This window comes from Sinohyriopsis cumingii, chromosome 1 (genome assembly GCF_028554795.1).
Source record: "Sinohyriopsis cumingii isolate HCF-2022 chromosome 1, ASM2855479v2, whole genome shotgun sequence".
Classification (NCBI taxonomy): Eukaryota; Metazoa; Mollusca; class Bivalvia; order Unionida; family Unionidae; genus Sinohyriopsis; species Sinohyriopsis cumingii.
Window position 1 is genome coordinate 108,874,741 of NC_142961.1, and position 23,403 is coordinate 108,898,143.

Consider the following 23,403-nt stretch of genomic DNA (forward strand, 5'->3'; position numbering starts at 1 on the left):
TCAGTTTATTTTAAAAGTTTTAAATATAAATGTATTATCTTGCAGGTCTCAGATGTCATGTGGTACCAAACCTGTTTGACTTCATGAATGACAGAAAGAAGGAAAAGTGCCTTGTCGTCATATTATAGGTGGTTCTTCTTGTCACAGAACAAGCTTAAAGTTTCACCGTAGACCCAAAATGTACATGTAGATCCCAAGAACAACAGATTTATGTCAGTATCACATGAAATTCTGAAACTAAGCCCAAAATTCTGTTGGTCATAGTGACAGATCTTAATTGCTTTTTCTATGTACACATAAAAAATATGTCCTGAAACAATATATATATTATCCAACACTATACGTTCAACCACCAAGAAAACTGACCACTGAAATTTGGACCAACCATCAGTTACATCAATATTATCAAAAAAATGCTGTAACTTTCGATTTGGGACCAATCACTAATTTTAAGGGGTTGTTAGTTGAATTGTTTTTTACCTGACATAAAAATATGTTTGCTTAGATTTATAAAACAAGATAACATACTATATCCATCATCTTCAGCTAAGCTGAAGAAAATTAGGCAAAAGAAAACAAAATATCCTAGCTGAAAAGAAAACCATAACCCCCACCAAATCCACCACTGTCACCACCAATTAAATGGTTTGTCCCCTGCCTTTTGTACACATCAAATATCTGTGCATACAAGGTTTATGTTTACACATGCTGTCACTAATGCATTAGCCACAGGAACCCCTTTTTGCAGGCATATCAGCTGGTCATACTATCACAATAACTTCAAAAATCAGAGTACAAGGAGATGTCTCTACTAGCTCAGTAACTGTATATACTCACTGATAAGTCAAGTCACAAACTACAAACAACAAAGATCCAGATCTGCCATAGTATGATCCACCTTAAGATTAGGGTATATCTTGTTTGTTCTACTGATTAATCCTAACTGCTCTAACCCAGATCTGCCAGTACATTATGCATTATGCAACAGCAGATCTGGTCTGAGCAGTCTGCTGTTGTACACATGTTATAAGCAGGTACATATGGTAACACGTGTATCTGGTGGGGCTGTGGGGAAAAGTATACTGTGGATATGTTTGTCAGCCAGAGTGTGGGGTCCTATAGCCAGGGAAAATCACTGAAAAAAAGTTCCGAATTTTTTATATATTTTTTGACCTAAGTTGTAAGTATTTTGCATATTCCCTACATCACTACCTGACCTAGTGTAAAGGGGATTACCTTAAATTGTTGTACATCCTGACCTTTACATACATTTGCTTTGCACACACACACACACACTGACACAGAGTGCAAGGTGTTATAAAGTTGTGATTTTGAAATGTAATGTTTCCTTTACAAAAAAATAAACAAAGCACATGAATGTGTAAAACTTATTAATAAAAAATAAACATTTTTTTTTAAAGTCACATACCAAAAGTTGACATTAGGGTCATTGTTTTCTCAAACTTATCAATTCTTTTGTCAATTTGGCTTCATATTTTACCAGCATTTTTTTAAGATAAGCAAAATATTTTATAAAAGGTGAGACCTGGAATTTGTATGCCAGGACTTATTAAAAATACAATTTTGGGGCCTCCTTTCCTAGAATTGGGATTTTGTCATCAGAATATGAATATTTAATAGATAATGGAATTTAGTATTTTAATACTAAACATGTTAAAATAAACAGTAATTATTGCTATCCTCATATAATTTGTATTGTTATACTCTCCTTAAGAGAGCCTCAAGGGAGAATAATCCTTGACTAATAAGTCACCCTCTATAAAAAAAAAAACATTATTATTATTATTATTATTATTATTTGGGAAATTTTAACAAACAGTTTTATTTTTTCTGACATCCTACCCCTCATCACTCAAAATGCATGTTCCTAAAGTATCCAGTAACCAAAGAATAAATGCTCGATAATTTTTTACTCCCTGCAATCATTATCACTTGAATTATTTTTTTTCTAAACTGGTTTTGGGAAATATTTATATGAAGAAATCTAATATCAAAGCTAATTAGTTTTGCATCTTTTGTATAAAGTTTATCCAAAATAAAATATGGTTGGTCAGTTCATCTGTACTAGTTGCACACTCTAACTACATGAAACAAATTCCATGCTTACCATTTGATTTTCGTTTCTGAATTCTTATCAGGTCTTTATAAATAAATGTATTATTTTATGTTACCTGGATGAGTGACGTTTTGTCAAAAACCACAATGAACCTATTTCCACTTTCAAAAACATCTAATTTTCCTTTCCCATGTCACTGATATGGGTGAGATAAGATCATATTACTAGTATTAGTTTGTACTGTTTCGAGATCCTTGTTAATAAAAAAGATGTTGAACAATTACAGCATCATTTCTTGCATATGATTTTAAATTATCAATATTAAGTAAATTCAAACTATTATCTTGAGACAAGTATCCATGAACAATAGAGGCTTCAGTTTTCTGTCCTGACAAAGCACTGAATAGTTCCTATAGATTGTTTTTAAGTTTCTGGAATACTGTCTAGTTTTCAAACTAAATGGCCCCCTTCTTCATGTCCATTTGCTTTAGCTTCAAAGAAAAACATCTGTGATTGATTTATACTAAGTATAGCCTGCCATGTGCTGAAAAATAGCATTAAATCGCACTAAGAAACCCAAAGCAAAAACAAAAAATGTTTAGTCAATTAAACCCAACAAAAAAAATCAAAGCAAAAACAAATAAATTTATGTCAAATCCTAAAAAAAAATACATAATTCTCTGCACACACAAAACTGAGTGCCAGATAAATTTTTATTTTTATATATTTTGGGTACATGTAAAATTAAGAGTACCCAAAATTACTGACAATTAAAAATACATTGCTTGCTTTTAAATACCACAATAAAACATAGCACCTCAATGATCAGTTTAGTCCAATAGTATGACACAACACACAGACAGTACCTCAGTGACCAATTTAGCCCAACAGCATGACAAAACACAGTATCTCAATGACCAATTTAGTCCAATGGTGTGACCAAAACCAGCACCTCAATGACCAATTTAGTCCAGTACTATGACAAAACATGGGACCTCAATGACTAAATCTGTACTTAAACCTGTACAAGTAGATTTAACCACCAACATACAAAGATAGGTTTGGGAAGTGATTTATTGGACTAAAACCATTGGACCTCCAAATTTTAAATAAAATATCAACTTTTAATTATTTATGCGCCTTATATATATATATATATATATATATATATATATATATATATATATATATATATATATATATATATATATATATATATATATATATATATATATATATATATAATTTGTAATATGCATAGGCTTTTGTCCATGATTGGATGTTTGTTAGATTTAATTTGATTGTGTAATTGACCTTTGTTCGATAATTGAGGGCAGGAGTTTGGGCCCACCATTTTTTTATATAAACAACACATTATATAGCTAATTCTTTACACTGATTTTAGATTATATATTAAGATCATTATTACTTGGAAGTAAACATGTTTATGTGGTCTTTTGACCTAGGAAGTATATAAAAATTATTTTGTTTATCAATTTGATAGGAAAATTACCCTCATCCCAGTTCTGTGATTGTGTCTTAGTTTACAAGGGTAATGATAAACCTAATTAATTATTCCTGTTTAATATCAGTCTTAAGAGGAATCAATTTTGTGTTCAGTTTTAATTTGAGAGGATTTTTTAAAATCATTTGCTAAAATTACAAAGTGCTCAATAATACATTCTGACAAAATGACTAATTTGGGATTACTGTGAATTCATTTAGAGACATTTTGGATTATATCATTGTGATACATCAAGACTGATAGCACATCAACAATATTCCAGGTTACTGGTACATCAACACTTTCAAAATTGGAATTCATTTAGAAAACCACTGGAATTCATTGGAAATACTCTGTAATTTTGGACTTGAATTAGAACTTAATACTTTAAGTTCTAATTAAATTTTCATGTTGTATTCAATGGAAATAACTGATTTGTTGAATCTTACTAAACTTGTTGGTTTTTACATCTTTTCTGTCACTTATTTTAAGACCAGAGAGTTGTAACAGTGCATAAACCAAGGTGAAGGTTACTGATTTGTAAAATCATCACATTAAATAGTCTATCGAGTCTGCTGAGTCAACAAGGCATATATATCTTTGTTAGAGTGTATGAACCACATGGATACATTAAATTCTGTCTCGGCATTTGCAAACAAAAATTTTAACATTTTCTATGACATATCTATCATGAATGCAAAGAAGAATGAACCAATGACAATTTTTGAGTCTTTTTTTAATTTAGGCTTGTTTTATATGCACTGTACAATAAGTTCCCCATAACCAAGGTTTTATGTACCACATTTGATGCAATAAATGTACATGCCTTCATAAGAGCACCCCACCCCATTTTCAGTCAAAACTCATTTTTAAAAATCCATAACTAACCACCTGTTAGATTGGAGGTAAACATGTTAGATTGGAGGTAAACAAGTTTATGTGGCCTTTTGACTTTGGAAGTTTACAGAAGGGATCTAGCTCATGAATTTGATGAGAAAATGACCCTCATCCTAGTTCTTTAATTGTGTCTCAATTACATCATACTTAATGGAACATAAGCAGCAGCTAAAATCTGTAAAGACCTTCATGGTATTCTTGGAGCTTATCAACAACCATGTCTGGTGTCTTGTTCTTACTTAACTTGTGGCTTAATTTAAAGAAGATTAAAAAATGGGTCTTACAGTTGTGTTTATATGGCATGTCCATATTGGATGAGAGATGCACCTCCAAAGCAGAGAGCTCCCAGCATACACAAAGGAAGTGACATTTCTAGTATGTAAATACATGCTGTAGGGGCATTATTGATTACAACATCATCAGTGTGTGCTTATTATGTTGATTTTTTCCCACATAGAATTCTTTCTGCATGTGAATGCAGTATATTGGGTAGTTCTTGAGCCATGATATGCTGTACCCTTTCAGTCTTTAATTTATGAAGATAAACAAAGTGACTAAGACAACTCTTCCCACTACAGACCCTTCCAAGTAAAGTAACTTGATGAAAATTCTATGTTAAATTTATCCCTACATCAGTTAGAAATGCTGACAGCTGGTTATATATAATCTAGCAAATTTTGCAGCACAGCAACACATGAAGGTTATTCAGAACTAAGCAAACTAGAGTAAAATGCCTTGCCCAGAATACGCCATGGTAGAGGACCTGGGTTGATCAAGTGGTACAATTTGAAGCCACAGTCACGAGTCTGACACACTAAAGAACTAAGACAAAGTGGTTCTCTGCAGATACATGTTAATATCAACAGTGATGTAATGTTATGAAAATCTGTCATGGCCATTCAAGGATTTATCCCTCCATTCTTACCTTTTTTTTCCTTACTTACAATTGGAAAATTAGATTCTATTCCATATTAAGTTATCCAGATTGTTCCAGAACTTTTGACTGATTATAAATGATAACAGGAGCATGGTGAGTGATCAGCTGATGTAATTGACATCTATGTCCCAATTCCTAACCTGAATTTAACCTCACTTCAATGTGAAGAGTGACATGCCATAATTACCAATTGTTCCGGAAGTAAGGGAACAATTAAATAAATCAATATTTTGTCAGTTTTGTCAGTATTATCTTTAAATGTATCATTGGAAATAATTTTTCATAGATAATCTATCACTAGTTAATATCATGTAGTAATCTGCTCATCGTAAAATATAACAGTAATAAATACTTAAATTTCAACAGAAAATATGAAGATATAGTGTAAGTTTAAGAATTTCTAACAACCTTTGAAAACAGCTATTTGTCGAAAAGATTTTCATTTGTTTTTAAATTTCAAAGTTAAGGTGAATTCCCTTCAAAGAATTCCTCATCTTTTTGCTTCATTAGTCTAGTATAGCCACAAAAATAGAATAACTTGTGCTGAAGGATAAAATATAAAAAAATTAGATACAAGAAGAAATTTTACAGAAAATTTGCTGACACTAATCTATCAGCATATGGTAGATCAGTAACACATAGCACTGTTGCAAATAATCAGTTTGGTCAAGAATATTTGCTAGTTTAATGATATTTTCAAATAACTCTGTGTGTGTGTGTGTGTGTGTGTGTGTGATTTGGATTTTTAATGTAGCTTCTAACAAAATTCAGTCATATTGCCATTACGTCTGCAGTGTGGCAGTTTATAGTGATGTCTAGCACTGGGGCATCATGCAGACATGTAGCATCATGTCCCACCCAGTCACATTATCCTGATACCTAACACTAACCTCTTAATGCTGAACATGATGCAAGGCAGCTGCTAGTACCATTCTTTTATGAGTCTTTGTTATAACTCAGCCAGGTATTGAGCTCACAACCTCCAATCACTGACTGGTTTGCCAAAACTGATGATTCATCATGACATTGTATCCAATTCCAAACACTTCTGTTTCCAATATGGAGTGAACATTACCACCTTTCTTTTACTTTATTATTTCCTGTTTAAAGGTGGATATGAGTCTGGGTACCATCTCATGGGCTATCCATCAATAAAGAAATGCAGAACCATTTGCCTTAATAGTAGCAAATGAGATTGGAACAACTAAAAACAAGAGGCCCAAGTTTGCCTCCACTTGCTCAACTGTCTGACACCTGACTAATAACCACTGAATGAGCAGCTGACCCTTACTTCTCATAGTGGGCAATGCCACCGCCACTACAAGTTGAAATCATCAAAAAATTGGCAGAAAAACTTTTCCTGGATTTAAGCATGCCTTCCTAAGAATTTGCTCAAAGAAACATATAAAATAAAAACAGCTAGACAAACTATTGCTGTCATAATAATTTATCAATCTTTTCATAAGAAATTATTTACTAACTAACAGAAATGATGTTTCAAAAGTAGGCTAACCAGGAGTGGCATTGATAATGTCATATGAGGGCAGGTTGTCGATGATCAACATCTAGTCAGTAGTGTGGTTTCTGAGGAAACTTGAAACAGCTAGGGGGATCTCCCAAATAATCCCACACCCACTTCTAACCCAATGGTGAACAAAAAATGTCTGCAAACATTAATGTTTTGTAAATAAAACAATATATTTTCCATATATTTAAAGAAGCAGCAACAAGAAAAACCTCATTCAATCAAGAAATCATTTACAAATTAGTTACAGATGTTTCCTAAAATAAAATTTGGTTGTTCTATTAAAATCCATTAATGATCCAAATTCTACCCTACTTTTTACTGCCTGGTACCCAAAACTTGCATTATATAAATCATAAAAATAATTAAATTTCCATTCCAGTAAATTGAAAATAATACTGAATAAACATGAACTGAAATTAAAGATGGGCCATTATTTCAAAAAAATATTCTGAAGTCTTATTGATTCCTACCAGTAGATCCAAAAACTGCTATGTGTATGGATACATAGTTTACTACTAACCAAAACAAATGATCAGACACAGCTTTCCTGACAATGGCTTTACAACTTGAAAAGATTTTTCTTCAAATAAAAAGAATAATGCTTTCTGAAAACTTTGATGAAAATAATTGATCTAAAAGGTTATTTAAAAAAACAGGTTTAAAGGAATGGCTCTTATTTTCCTGTCACTACTTGCAATCTAATCAATACTAATGCACAGTACACCTAATTTTCAACTAGTTAACTGTAATATGACATGGTCATATTTGAGATCAAGCCTATGCCCACCCACCCCTTCTGAAAATTATATTAGGATGTCCCCCTGATCATTTCATCCACAAAATATGATCGTTACCAAAACTGAAGGTTGCTATATAAAAAAATGTCATGATTAACTTACTTTTGGCCAAGTTCTGGATAGGTCACCAGCCTCCTGATGAATTCATCCAGACCGTCTCGTCTCTGCTTAATAAATTCTGGATCTAGGTTCCCAAAAATCTTTTTGCCAGGGAGTCGCAAATTGGCATCTGGATACAATTTTTTTATCTGTAAACAAATGAGTAGAGTTTCAATCCCGACTTTATCAAATTAATCAAGACTAAATCATGTAGGAGCATACAGTACAATATGTACAGTTCTTGCATGCATGACAAAACTGTCTGAAAACAAACTAGCACTAGCTGTCAATTTGGCACACATTCTAACAATAGCCTGGATATCAAGTTTGTTCCTCTTTTCTTCCCTGATAATTTCAAGTGAAAGATATACATCCATCACAGCCAGCATTCACAAGTGAAGAAAACACAATCCAAATCTGCATAAATCAACCCTGTATTAGTCCTACAATGTAAGACACATCACCTGATACTTTTGTTCTGGGGAGTGATAGTACTAAAAGAAAACCAACATGTGCTATGTCTTACATTGTAGGACTAAACCCTGCATGTGATGTAGTTCCCACTCTTACAAGGCATCATTCAAGTGAGGTCACCCTTGGAAGAGAGGTTATCTCCTCCTTTACAGTATTACTGTTCTCTTTGAAAACTGGTAGCCACTTGGCTTCTCTATTTATGAGGATTTTTCTGATGGCAGTTGTTTTTTATTGAGAGGTAAAAATCTGAATTTTCCTGTGTGCATTTCTTAATCCCCCAGATTAATTCAAATATCTTGGCACCTGTAAGCCTAAACAATGAAAAGAGCTTATTATCATGTGATTTCTGTCACAGGTAGCAACATCCTAGTTTTCATTGCTGAAAGTGACTTTAGAAGGTACAGGTCTGTACAGTAAACAAAGACTTGCTTCTTATAAATAATAATGTCATTTGATTCCTAGAAATGTATGTGTGTGTGTCTGTGTGTGTGTGTGTGTGTGTGTGATTTGGATTTTTCATGTAGCTTTAAAAAAATTTTAGTCATATCACTACAATGTCTGCAGTATGGCAGTTTATAGTGATGTCTAGCACTAGGGCATCATGTCGCAGACATGTAGAATGATGTTCCACCCAGACATCCTGACACCGGGCCGACCAGTCCAAACACATAACCTCTTAATGCTGAGCACTAAGTGAGGCAGCTGTTAGTACCATTTTTGTAAGTCTTTGGTATGACTTGGCTGGGGATTGAACCCACAACCTCCCACATCCAAGGTGGACGCTCTAACCACTAGGCCATAGGAGTTGTTGATTCCTAGAATTAAAGTAAAGATTTGTTTGTCATGCTCAGCCTCTCTTTACAAAACTGAGAACCTCTTTCATTTCATGCTCAAAGTAACTATCTTCAGTTATCACTCTTCATTAATTTACAACAAAAGAAACAAGATTTTTTTTATCTGCCTCTGTGAACAAAAGTCAGAAACCAAACATTTAATTTGGGGAAAGGGGATGAGGGTGGGCCCTGGGAATTATTTTTAGATTTTCAGTGCACCATTAAGCTTGAAAAAAATATTCTGCCTGTGATTCATAGAAAATAAAAATTAACTGTATGCATTATACTGGTTGATAAAAAATATTTATCTGCAGGCAAATGAAAAAAAAAGGTTCAAAGAAAATCCTGACCACCACCACCCCTGCCCTAAAATTAAATGGTCAGTTCCTTACTCTTCAAAGATTTGTCAGTTCAAGCTTTCTAAGTATTCCAGTCATTTTCATATCATATCCCGGGGCCCCGAGTGGCCGAGTGGTCTAAAGCGCTCACCGTTCTGGATCACTGCCATCTTACCTCTGCCTGTGTGGGTTCGAGTCCAAGGCTCAGCTAGCGTGGGTACGTGGGAAAGCCTGCCAGTAGCTTCTCGTGGGTCGGTGGTTCTTCCCTGGGTTTTCCAGGGTTCTTCCTCCACCAGTTATACTGGCCGCCATGTATAGCCTATTTTGTGCTGAAAAATGGCTTTAAACCCGAGAACAACAACAACGACAATGACATATCATGTCCCATTTGTATTCACTCAAATCTAACTTTTACGTCATGAGAAATGGAGGTGCCAAATATTTCACATTTAACAATTTTTGCCACAATTAAAGGATGACTGATCAAATCAACATTTTTTAAACTTGATATGAAAAAATGAGAGAAATGACAGTGAACTTTTTTTTTATCTGCATCTGTGAACCCACTTCTGCAAAGTTTGAAAGATGTCAATCATGGTTTTGTCTGCCTATCATTGCACTATACATATGACTGGTAGCTATGGTTTTGCCAGGACTTCCATGTTTGAAAACTCAATCAAGTATGAATAGTTCATAACTATCATGCACTCAAATGCTGAAATAAAAAAGTCAGTTCAAACCTTTAAGTGATGGAAGTGCCTACAACAATAATTCAGATTCTGCATTTCTTGGCATTATCATTATTATGAATTCATTTATTTTCGTAGGTGTAAATTTTTATAGTTTTGCAAAGAATGATATGAAAACTGAGACAACACAAAAACTGGTACATTACAGAAATGAGTAAATTCAGTGTTTCCCTCCCTATACCCTATTGGTGCACCAGAGACCCCAACACTGTTAATTTAACCCTCAGTTCTGACACCAAGGTTGGGGGGGGGGGCCTCAATCTGATCGCCAGTTCTAACACCAATGGGATTTTTGACCCTCAATATTGCACCCCATAAAAAAATAATGATTCACAGTATACAAAACCATAGCAACAGTTTTTTGTCTTGAAACAAAATACTAGTGTATGTAAAGAGGGTTACCTCCCTTTGGTAGAACAACACCACTGATATAATGCTGTGAATATAGTGGTAAAATGCCACGTGGAGAAAATATATGGTTTGATAACTGCATCATATTCAATTAATACTGCATCTGCTGTGACCTTTTGTTTACAATGGATTTTGCTTAAAATATGTAAGTAAAAGTTTGTAATTCTTTACATTCAGTGGCAGAACACTGGGGGTAATGAAGTTACAAAGTAGCACATGTCACAATATATCAATGATGTCACAATAAAGCACATTAGGCTGCCATGCAAAGTCTGGTTCTTTTTCTGTCTTTTATTATTGCATTTCAATCTGTGACATGTGTCATGGACTTGTGTGTAGTAAGCCGTTTATGCATTATATATGAATGAAAATGTACTTCGGTTTCATTGCCACATCCAGTGTTACCCAAGGGTGGTTTTATTTTAACCAAACTATTCTAAAACACTGAGTATGGTTTACCCATTGCTGCACATGAAAAGTGCCTGCAATGAGAAAACTGATTACCTCAATTTTTCTGTCTGTGCATTTTAACTACAACTTGAGTATTTGCAGAGTAAATTCTTGTTGTAACATAATACAATTTTTCTCAGAAATCTGTCTACTTTATGGAAGCAATCTTCAGCTGTAGAGGTATGTTAAATATAAAATTATATACTCTCTTACTAACCATTTTATGTGACAAAACTGTTTTCTATATAAGATATTTCAGAATCTATTCTCAATTTTACAGAGGGTCAGACCTATATCATATAATGCCATGCTATCAGATAGACTGTTTCAAGCTAGCTAATTTATGACTGAACAGACCAACTGAATTCAATGATACATTGCAGGTATTACAGGATGAGTACAAGTTATTATTTAGTGAGATCATTCTTGTCAGACATTATGTGTCCGCATGGATAATACATCTAATTGTTTTTTTACTTAACCATGTTTGAAGTACCATATGGCTTCAGTCATTATCATCTTCACTAGCAAGGTTCTGATATGATAACTGTATCTACACCTTGATGGATCGAACAGATATATTGGTGCTTTATCATAGCAACATCTATTGGATTTCGTAAGCTGCCTCCCTTAGTATGTAATGCCAACTAACCAATAGCATGGTGCATGGTACATCGACCGATAATTGTGGAGGAAATTGACTTAAAAAGGGATGGTTTATAAGCTTAACATCGAAAGTATAACTATGTACCAGAGGGAAGCCATTACAGATGTATTTGAGTGAAAGGTATTTGTGCAAACATGGACCGGCAGTAGAAAATTGCTTATTTATCAGTCCATTCAATTTGTGTGCTCCCCTTGTCTCGATCATGTAAGAATGGTTTTCAAATCTGAACAACTTAATTTGATTGGATGCGTTGGCTAGCAAAGATGCAGTCATTATATTTTTAGCTGTTTTTCATTTGGAGTCATAGAACTCTAATGGGTTTTGTTTAACCCAGATGGTGTGGTAAATGGTAAATTTGGCTCAGAGGATGGTTTTGATTGGTTTACTTGATGTGAGAGACTAAAGCTTCGGGACCAATGGGTCTGTAGGGAAAAAAAGGAGGCCCTCAAAGGATCCTTCAGCTGACTTGGAGAATCTCACAATGTATGGTTGCTCTATGACAATTTCCTGAGAGCTGTGAAACCAGAAATACATCATCAGCTGGATGCCATGATAAACATGAACTATTTTTTAAACAGTATTATTCTATATCACTATACAAATGAAATTTAATCATTCAATATTATCATATGACTGAAAATCAATACATCTTGAGGATGAAACAAACATTACTCATATTAGTGTATAAATTCTATAAAATTAATGCTCTCGATGATATAATCATATGTTGTTCGTATTTGTGTATAAATTCTATACACTTATCACCCTTGGTAACATAATCACACATTATTCATATTTATGAATAAATCCTATATATTGATCATACAAGGTGATATATATTATTCATATTTATGAAAAAATCTTATACATATATATTCATCAGCCAAGGTGATAGATCTATACATTATTCATATTTATGAATAAATCCTATATATTGATCAACCAAGGTGATAGATCTATACATTATTCATATTAATAAATAAATCCTATATATTAATCATCCAAGGTGATAGATCTATACATTATTCATATTAATAAATAAATCCTATATATTAATCATCCAAGGTGATAGATCTATACATTATTCATATCTGTCAATAAGTTCTGTGGTTCTTGTTTGATAACTTGGTTTAGTTAAAATGTTTAGATTAGCTCTACTTATGAAAGATATCATTTTTTTATATCCATTGTTGAACTTTATGCACTAGAGTGTGGTGTCAGGTTCATACTTCATTCAGCTACATTATAAATAAACATCTCATTTACGTCACTGCTATCTGCGTCTTCACTAAATCTAATCCTAACCCCATTCATCCTGTTGCAATAAAAGTACAATTTGATAGAGTCAATATCCTCATGTGCTAATGCAGAAAGATTTCAAAACAACCTGATACAGTAGTAGTGATATACATATAGTCTGTAAAAGTGTAAGCAGCAAGGAGCATACTAAAAACAGTCTGTAAAAGTGTAAGCAGCAAGAATCATACTAAAAACACATCCAGAAACAATCATAATTGTTCTGTATAACATGCACACATGCACCTAGCTATCTAGAAAATGAAAACTTAGATCTGCCATTGCATCATATGCAGGCAAATCAGTTAGTTGTTTGTTTTTAGTGGCACTTTGAATAATCTATATCATTTGGAAGAAATGGGAACTAAGTGCCTTTATTAAAGGCACATCAAAGTCGCCTGGTCTGGCCTGGATGGGTATCAAACCTGCCACCTTTAGATCAAGAGTCTTATGCTCCACCAACTTAGCTACTGTGACCCCCTCAAGGGTCCACACTGTTCATTCCATCCATTATTCCAACCTAGCAGTGTAGACCTGATCTCCCTCAAGGGTCTACACTGTTCATTCCATCCATCATTCCAACCTAGCACTGTAGACCTGATCTCCCTCAAGGGTCCACATTGTTCATTCCATCCATTATTCCAACCTAGCACTGTAGACCTGATCTCCCTCAAGTGTCTACACTGTTCATTCCATCCATTATTCCAACCTATCACTGTAGACCTGATCTGCCATACTGAGGCACCATGCAAACAACACTAATTAAGACCTGTTCTGTTGGATGTTGTGCAACTTACATTATTCCCTCACTATAATGCCATAAAATTGGACTGCTTTATATGCAAGGTCACCATATACTGAGGTAGTTTATACATAATGTTACAATTAAATAATGAAATAAGGTCCATATCATATCAGGTTCTTTTGCATGGCCTGGTGCTCCACTGGCCCAAAAAAATTCTAGGAATATACAAAAAGTCTGTTTTTCTGCAGAGTGTTGGAACCATCTCTGATATACATAAAAATTCCAACAGCCCATAATTGGTAAAAGAAAATATCATTTTTTTACATGTGTGAGTGCACAAGATACTCATAAGTACAGTCAAAAACTCTTGTTCATTGTCTTTGAACTTGAACCCTCCATTCATGAATAATCAATTAATCAAGTAACGTTTCTCAGACAAGGTCAAGATATACCCACATGCTAAGTTTGGTCAAATCTCTAACTAATATTTATCTGGAAAACAAACCAACAAAGTTATTGAGTTGTATTATTCAAAGTATTCTTAAAATACATCTAATTTGATTTTGAAAATAAATTCTTAATAAAATGGAGTCAAGAACTTGGATCTAAAAATCAATCACAGAGACATGTCAAATTATTTATTGGAATGCAACTAAATTGAAATTCTGGACAAAATAGTTGTGTATATGTACAAGTTACTGTGCTCATTAGCATAATAAGTAAAATAAATACAAAAAATAAGTTTTAAAAAAATGCAAGCAATGACCTTGACACAAGAATTAACCAAAATGGAGACAGAACAAAAAAGAAAGATGAAAGACCTTCTATCAAAATAACATTTATTTCCAAGTATAAAGGATCACAGACCTACACCATCATCATCAATTTATGAGCTATACAACTATGAGAATGCATTAAACTTGAGCTTTGAGCTCAGCCAATATGGGTTATATGTGAGAAAGCTTGCCAGTAGCTTCTCCTGGGTCGGTGGTTCTTTCCGGGGTTTTCCCTGGTTCTTTCTCTACCATTTATACTGGCCACCATGTATAGCCTATCCTGTCTTGCAAAATGGCATTAAACCCTACAACAACAACAACAACAACAACAGCATCAAACTCTGATCTAGTACAAAATTTAAAGAACACTGAAAATATTTGTAACACTGGCCAACACATACAGTACAAGATGACTGCAAAAATCTCAACAAAGTTTAGTATTGGTCTAAAGAAAAAATATTGATACTCTGAAGACAGCAAAAATTTCAATGAAGGTTCAGAGAGGTACAGTATTCCACATACAGTTCCTGATTTAATGATTTCACAACACCATGGCAACAAGATGCCTAGTCAACAATATGCCTAGTCAACAAGATGCCTAGTCAACAATATGCCTAGTCAACAAGATGCCTGGTCAACTAGATGCCTAGTCAACAATATGCCTAGTCAACAAGATGCCTAGTCAACAATATGCCTAGTCAACAAGATGCCTAGTCAACAATATGCCTAGTCAATAAGATGCCTAGTCAACAATATGAGATTATCCTGATCACATAACAGCTACGAGATTATCCTCTACACATAAGTGTATGAGATTATCCTGATTATCTTGTGTATATAATAAGTACAAGATTATCCTGTTTATATAACAAATTTATATAATATGAACTACTGGTTATGTAACTAACAATTGATAATTTACTGTGAACAAAATTAAACCATGTTTGACCCATTTTAGATTCATGTAAGTTGATGGGACACAGCTGTTATGACAATGTCTGCATGGGAGTGAGACTGTTTTGGTTCTTCTACAACAGAATCAAATGTTTATGTGGGGTTTATTACTTGCTTTCACACCTGTAAAAGCCCAAAATAGGACACTGATTCATGCCTGTTACATGAACAGATTATACTCCACTTTATGGTGATCATGTAATAAGGACAGTTATTTATTCAACTAGCATTGTCCACTGGGTCCCTTCAAGCCCCTTTAAGTATAGTTGTTGTTGTTGTTGTGGGGTTTAACGCCATTTTTCAGCACGATAGGCTATACATGGCGGCCAGTATTAATGGTGGAGGAAGAACCCGGAAAACCCCGGAAAGAACCACCGACCCACGAGAAGCTACTGGCAAGCTTTCTCACATGCCCACATTGGCTGAATCTTAGACTCGAACCGCCGCAGACAGAGGTGAGATGGCAGTGATCCGTAACGAAGAGCGCTTTAGACCACTCGGCCACTCGGGGCCCCCCCTTTAAGTATAGGTTTATTTGTATAGCTGACCCCTAAAAGTATAGGTTTATTTGTATAGCTGGCCCTTTAAAGTATAGGTTTATTTGTATAGCTGGCCTTTTAAAGTATAGGCTTATTTGTATAGTTAGCCCCTAAAAGTATAGGTTTATTTGTATAGCTGTCCCCTTAAAGTATAAGCTTATTTGTATAGTTGGCCCCTTCAAGTATAGGCTTATTTGTATTACAAGCAGTTATTCTGTGAAGTAAGCGAGTCCCAACACCTGATCAACCTGGATTGACTACTGAATTACTCTGGGTTTTTATTTTAAGTCATGAATTTATTTGCTCTTTGTAATTACATTTTGAAGTGTTTCAATAGGAAAGCTTATTGGATTTGTATATTTTGTTTTATATTAAAAGTCAAAATACAAAATATATATTTGATATAATTTGTGAGTAATGGGACTGAATATACAGAATGCATTAAAATAATGCACATTACATATCATAACATATACAAAATGTTGCAGGCACTTTAATACAGCATTACAAGCAACTCTCAAGTTCTGTGTAACCAAACATATAAAACTTCAAAATAATAAAGAATCCTGAATGATGTCACTTATTTAGCAAATTTTACAAATTGTTTGACTTGGACATGGTTTTTACTACAAATATGTACTTATCAAAGCAAAATCTTCTTCTTACACATACTTAAATATGTAAATAAATTCTGTAACTGGATATCTAATTTTGTATAACTCATTTTATTGAAATTTATGCATCTTGAATTGTAAAAATAGTTTTCTTAAACTTCTCTCTGCAAGGGGAATAATTATGCAAAACTCCAAACCTTTGAATTTAGATAGTCTTTTTTGAAGGTTACTTCCCTTGCTTTCATAAAGGAAAAAAATCAGTCAGGATGATGATTTCCACTGAAAATTATTCCAATGCTGCTGACTGAATATGGTAAGAAAACAACAGTTTAAATGTTTTTCTATTTTTCGTATCTTCATTTGTAATTGATGGAAAATCACCATAATTTGACCAATATTGAAAGCCATCAATGCAAGGTCCCTATATTTGATGGCAGAGAGACATAAATCTTATGACTTTGCAATTCTTCTATGGCAGGATGCTTTGTGTATAATTTCAATGAATTTTATTAAGTGGGTTTTTTCCAGAAAGGTTGAGCAAGGTTTTTCAACTTTTAGAAACAAGAGCCATAACTGATGGTGGATTGACATAATAAATTATACAAATCTGAAAGCCTCACTTGCTATTATGCTTTCTATCACTTTGCTTTGGTTTTGTGGGGTTTAATGCTATCTTCAGCACATAATAAGCATACATGGTGGCCAGTATATCTGGTGGAGGAAGAACCCAGGAAAAACTATTGACCCACAGGGAAGCTACTAGCAAGCTTTCTCACATACCCACCCACCCTGTCTAGTCTAGACTCAATGTTAAGGGACACTGAGGTGAGATGTGTGAGTGATCTGTAATGATGAGTCCAATTAGACGACTTGGCCACTCTTGGTCCTGCTTTAACCTGGTGCGACTTTTTGAGCTATTATTGTGTGATAATTAAAGATATGGATATATTTGTGAATTTGGTCCATTCCGGCTTGTGTTGTTCTTGAAACTGATGTGAGGCATGTTCACCTCATGTAGTCACTGCAGAGTATGTAGCCAGTGAGATACCAATAGTTGGCTAGGAAGCACTGAGCTAGCCACTTATAGCAGTAGTCCTACAACGTAAGACACATCACGCGATATTTTTGTTCTGGGGGGTTCTGGACTACTTATGGCAGTAGACATGTTGGTTAAAGACAAGTAGAATATCTCAAAAACTGCCTGGATGACAACTACATGTATTTTGAATTTGCATCAATGTATGAAATACACACTGTTTTTCAAAATTATCACCCAGGGAAAGGGCTTGTGTTTGCATTGTGAGCATCTTATGTTCTCAAAAATGACCTTCAGACATGAAAAATGCATGTACAAATTTGGGGGTGGGGTGAATCAACATTTTAATCTATGAATTCCCACTGACTTTTCAGGTCAAGTGGATAATATTATTATGCTTGGCTTTATTATACTTATCCCAAAAAATTGACCTTTTTGACCTCACTCATGTATTTTATTTGTTTATGAATTTTGATGCATGTATTAGGCAAGGGTATGTAACATCAAGTTTGTGCATATAAACTGTCCCTTGCACCCTATGTAGCAGGATGCTTTCTGTCAAAATGTAGTCAAATTCTGTTGAGCTGAGAAGTTGATAGGGAGAAACCATTTGATTTGTGCAACCCATGTTTCTATTCTGCACTGTAGATCTTTGAGTAAGTAGACCATTACATAAACCATTACGAGACCATCACCTGTTTATTTTGAATAATCATTAAAGATTAACACGATAAATTGTGTATGGATATTAAAATGCAATTTTAACAGAACACTTCACAATATATATATATATATTTTTTTTATCTATCTCATTTTTCATACCAGATGACATAAACCAGGTTCAGTTTATTTAGCCTAACAATAATTTAAGTAGACCAGAAAACTATGTGACTTGTAAACAGCGACAAATGAGTAAAGCTAACAACAGACTTGATACTACAGTTAAGAAGAGAAATATCTTACTGTATCTTAAGGACTTGTCAATCATCCTAACTTGTCAATCATCCATATCACCTTACCTATAACCACCTGGACACCATAAACTGCAACCTGTTGTGACTTAAATAACGTGGGACAAGGTGTGGACATGATACCCACATATTGCCACAACTTGAACTAAAATACGGGAATATATACAGGCTTTTACAATGGCAATAACTGGTCAAGTGCACATTATTTACCCATCTTGAGTTTAATAGTCGTTTCTGTAGGCACAAGTACTGTCATTAACTGGAGATTATTGTCCAAGAGGTCTCAGTGACCTAGCTTGACCTTTGGTCAAGGTAAGCAGTCTTGAACTAAACTATAAACCTATTTTCTTATCAAGCTTCCACTGCTCGCTGACCGCTAGGTGCTCAGCATTAAGAGGTTAGTGTTAAGACTGGTCAGCCTGATGTCAGAATAATGTGACTGGGTGGGACATCATGCTACATGTCTGTGGTATGATAATGTTACTGAGTGGGGCATAATGATACATGTCTGTGGCACGATGACCCATTGCTAGACATCACTATAAATTGTTAAAGCTATGTTTAAAATCCAAATCACACACACAAACTCTTATCAAGCTTACTATAACAATCACCCCCACCCCCACTTACTGATCCCAGAATAAATATTTTTCTTTATGATCCTAAGTACAAGTCATTCACAAATATTCACAGTCATATCACTACAATGCCTGCAGTGTGGCAGTTTATAGTGATGTCTAGCATTGGGGCATCATGCCACAGACATGTAGCATGATGTCCCACTCAGTCACATTATCATGCCAGAGACATGTATCATGATGTCCCACTCAGTCACATTATCATGCCACAAACATGTAGCATGATGTCTCACTCAGTCACATTATCATGCCATAGACATGTAGCATGATGTCCCACTCAGTCACATTAAGACGCCACTGACATGTAGCATGATGTCCCACTCAGTCACATTAAGATGCCACAGACATGTAGCATGATGTCCCACTCAGTCACATTATCATGCCACAGACATGTAGCATGATGTCCCACTCAGTCACATTATCATGTCACAGACATGTAGCATGATGTCTCACTCAGTCACATTATCATGCCACAGACATGTAGCATGATGTCTCACTCAGTCACATTATCATGCCACAGACATGTAGCATGATGTTACACTCAGTCACATTATCATGCCATACACATGTAGCTGAAAATATCTTAAGTATCTTTATAAATGATGCCTGTGCTGCATCTACCACTACACAGGAACGCAGTTGGCTTTTGCTTGTGATTTGACAGTATGTAATTCCTATTAAACCTGTTTCACAGATAATACCTGTATTTATCCAAAATAACCTGTCTTGATCACCTCTTTTCAAAACACACCTCTCCTGAGCAGTTCCTTTTTTGTCAGGGTCCTTTAACCATTACCTAGGTAAACAATTTGTTTCCAGGAACTAAACTTGCCATCATCGACTTCACAAATCAAACTCCTCGTACTAATGATTTATTTACTACAGTTCTTAAACATAATCATCACAATAGATATTCACATCAATAATTAACTGGTTAACTCAGAGTTTCGAGTTTACTAACTGTAAAGTGTCTTAAAATTTTGAATACTTATTTTGATCCACATACCATATATATAAAATATATATATATATATATATATATATATATATATATATATATATATATATATATATATATATATATATATATATATATATATATATATATATATATGGCTGCAAAAATTGTACCATTTATGGTACTTGATATTACTGAACAATGTCCATCATTTAGCTATCAAAACAGTCATTGTTAATAGTGCCCTCATTAATAGATTCTACAAGAATAAAGACAGAAGAAACAGAAGAAAGCATTAAAAAAATATTCTGTTTAATATATATATTTGGTTCCATCCCCACCACCACCACACTGGACTGTGTCTAGGATCCAAGAGTTTCATTGTCACCTTCTCATCCTCATAAAAAATCATACAGTAGTACACCTTCATTCAGGGCCGGCCAATTGGACTGATTTGGCCCAATCAGGCCCCATGCTCACAGAGGCACCATGCGTTAGTAATTTTAAAAATATATCTGTAGAAAGTCAATTTTAAAGCAATGGAAGAAATTTTTTAGTTTATTTCAAAATGTTGTGCTCACAAGGGACCACTGGCATAAATCCAGGAAGGCCTGCCAAAATGTTCCAAATTGGACCCCTTGTTTGCTAAGGCCAGCCCTGCCCTCATTATTGTCCTGTCCATGAACTCCTTCATTATAACTCCATCCAATATTGGGTGTCCTAGCATATACATGTACTACCATATAGTGCAACCACCTTATAATAAAGTATGTGGCACATATAATTTTACTGTCACTTAATGAAATGGTATCCATGACCATACCTGCCTGATAAAAGGAACTTTGTTATAATTAAGGGCCTAATAGGAATCAATCAGACACCGTAGCATGATAAGGGTTTTATGGGGATGGATCAGGTACTGTAGCAATATGATCAGGCCTTATAGGAATGGATCAGGTCCTATAACAATATGATAAGGGCCTTATAGGGATGGATCAGGTCCTGTAGCAAAATAAGGGCCTTATAGAGATGTATCAGGTACTGCTGAACTATGATAAGGCCTTATAGGGATGGATCATGTACTGCAGCAATATGATAAGGGCCTTATAGGGATGGATCAGGTCATGTAGCAATATGATCAGGGCCTTATAGGGATGGATCAGGTGCTGCAGTAATATAATAAGTCCTTATAGAGATGGATCATGTCCTATAACAATATGATCAAGGCCTTATAGGGATGGATCAGGCACTGCAGCAATATGATAAGAGCCTTATAGGGATGGATCAGGTCATGTAGCAATATGATCAGGGCCTTATAGGGATGGATCAGGTGCTGCAGTAATATAATAAGTCCTTATAGGGATGGATCATGTCCTATAACAATATGATCAAGGCCTTATAGGGATGGATCAGGTACTGCAGTAATATAATAAAGCCTCATAGGGATGGATCATGTACTGTAGCAACATGATCACCCATCTCTCAACTGATCTCTTCAAATAGCATTTTGACTCTCAATCAACTAGCACAAATCAGAAATTTCAATGCCTGCTGACCAATATAATAACACAGCCTGGTGTTGGTGTTTACCTAACATTCCCCCACCCCACTACACTTGTGGTTAGTCAAGCAGTTGGTCATCTTTACAAGCTGTACTATATATTATGCACAAATTTCAACTTCTCCCATCCAATTTTCATGAAATTTTCACTACATATTTAAAGTTCTCTCTGATTGCATCTATAATGAATTTTGTGCAAGGATACCCCCCCCCAGCATCCAAACAATCACACCCAAAACAATTGCTATGATAATTAGTGGGTGGAGCATTCTCTTCAAACCTGTGAGTTTGATTGGTGTAGACAAAATGCAAGGCATGCTAGTAAGGAAAACTGGATTAGGCAAGACACACTGCTGATGTACAGTATTTAGGCACTGATGCACAGAAGCTGGGGCACAGATAAAAACAGGACTGATTACCATGTAGGCCCATATATCCAAATAAAGTGCAGATACAATGAAGATTAAGTGGCATATATATCCAGCAATTCACCAAGAAGGAGCTCCATCAAAATACGTTATAACTGGACAGATGAGACCATAGTAAAAAATATCACAAGAAAATATTCCAATACATGGAGCAACAGTTTTATCAGAGAGTGGTATAAGCATAATTTTTGTTAATTTACATAATCTGAGCTAAAAGGTTTAATCTATATATCATATACCATAATCACAGTACACTGTATGAAAAATGTACATTTTTTATTTTTGCTACTAACCTGCCTCTGGCACTGGTAAAAATACTTGGCAAATATGGACAAAATCAGTGTAGATTAGAACCAGAATACAAACACAACACATACTGATAAATTATTTATATTCAACACATACTTTAATAAATAGTTTACATGTCAAACTTGAGCAAAATGATCAAGAAGTCCACAAGTTCTGCAATGACAATATCCTCAACCTCTTATTCTTCTTTTAAAATTTGTAAAGCAGTGTTGATTTGTCCATTATGTGATCGAGTATGTTTTGAAGTTTAAAAAGACCCATCTGTTCTAAGAATTTTCATCCTCATGTCAAGACATAAAAATCCATTTCACTTAACATCTGGTGCCATTTCCTTTAAAAAGTACAGACTGGTCTGCTAACTAACTTCCCATTATAATAAACCTATGAATCAAAGTTTCAAATTAAAGAAACCCATATGTTTTTTTGGAAATGGGTCATATACAATTGATATAAATATAAAATAAGAAAAGTTCCTGTAGATCTAGGATGGACAAATTAACTCTCATGCTATTCTCATGCAGCAGTCTTTCATTTTGGAATATTCTCAAATTTATATGATAAGTTGAATTAAAGAGATGAATCATGATAATAAAAATGACAAACATAACTTGGCATTGCTTTATTTTTATTTTTATTTTTAATGAACTGGAAAAGCCTAGTGCATATACAGGTGAGCATAAAATGTAATTAGGTGAAGAAAAGCATACTGGTTATGCAAAAAGTGTAATAGTTGGCATATATGTATGACTGACAGGTAAATTGTTAGCAATGATATGAGCTTCTGTGATCAATATTAATGAGCTCAGCCTTGGGGGTT

General features: G+C 34.5%; 1 protein-coding gene across 2 annotated transcripts in view; it reads right to left on the bottom strand.

Moving 5' to 3' along the window:
* Positions 1-23,403, bottom strand: part of LOC149807571 (serine/threonine-protein kinase Sgk3-like) — a 232,160-nt gene that overhangs the window by 93,693 nt on the left and 115,064 nt on the right. For both annotated transcript variants that reach the window (XM_089967967.1, XM_089967973.1), the window contains one exon: positions 7,843-7,988. In XM_089967967.1, the coding sequence (XP_089824093.1) occupies positions 7,843-7,988 (146 nt within the window). The remainder of the gene's footprint in view (positions 1-7,842; positions 7,989-23,403) is intronic.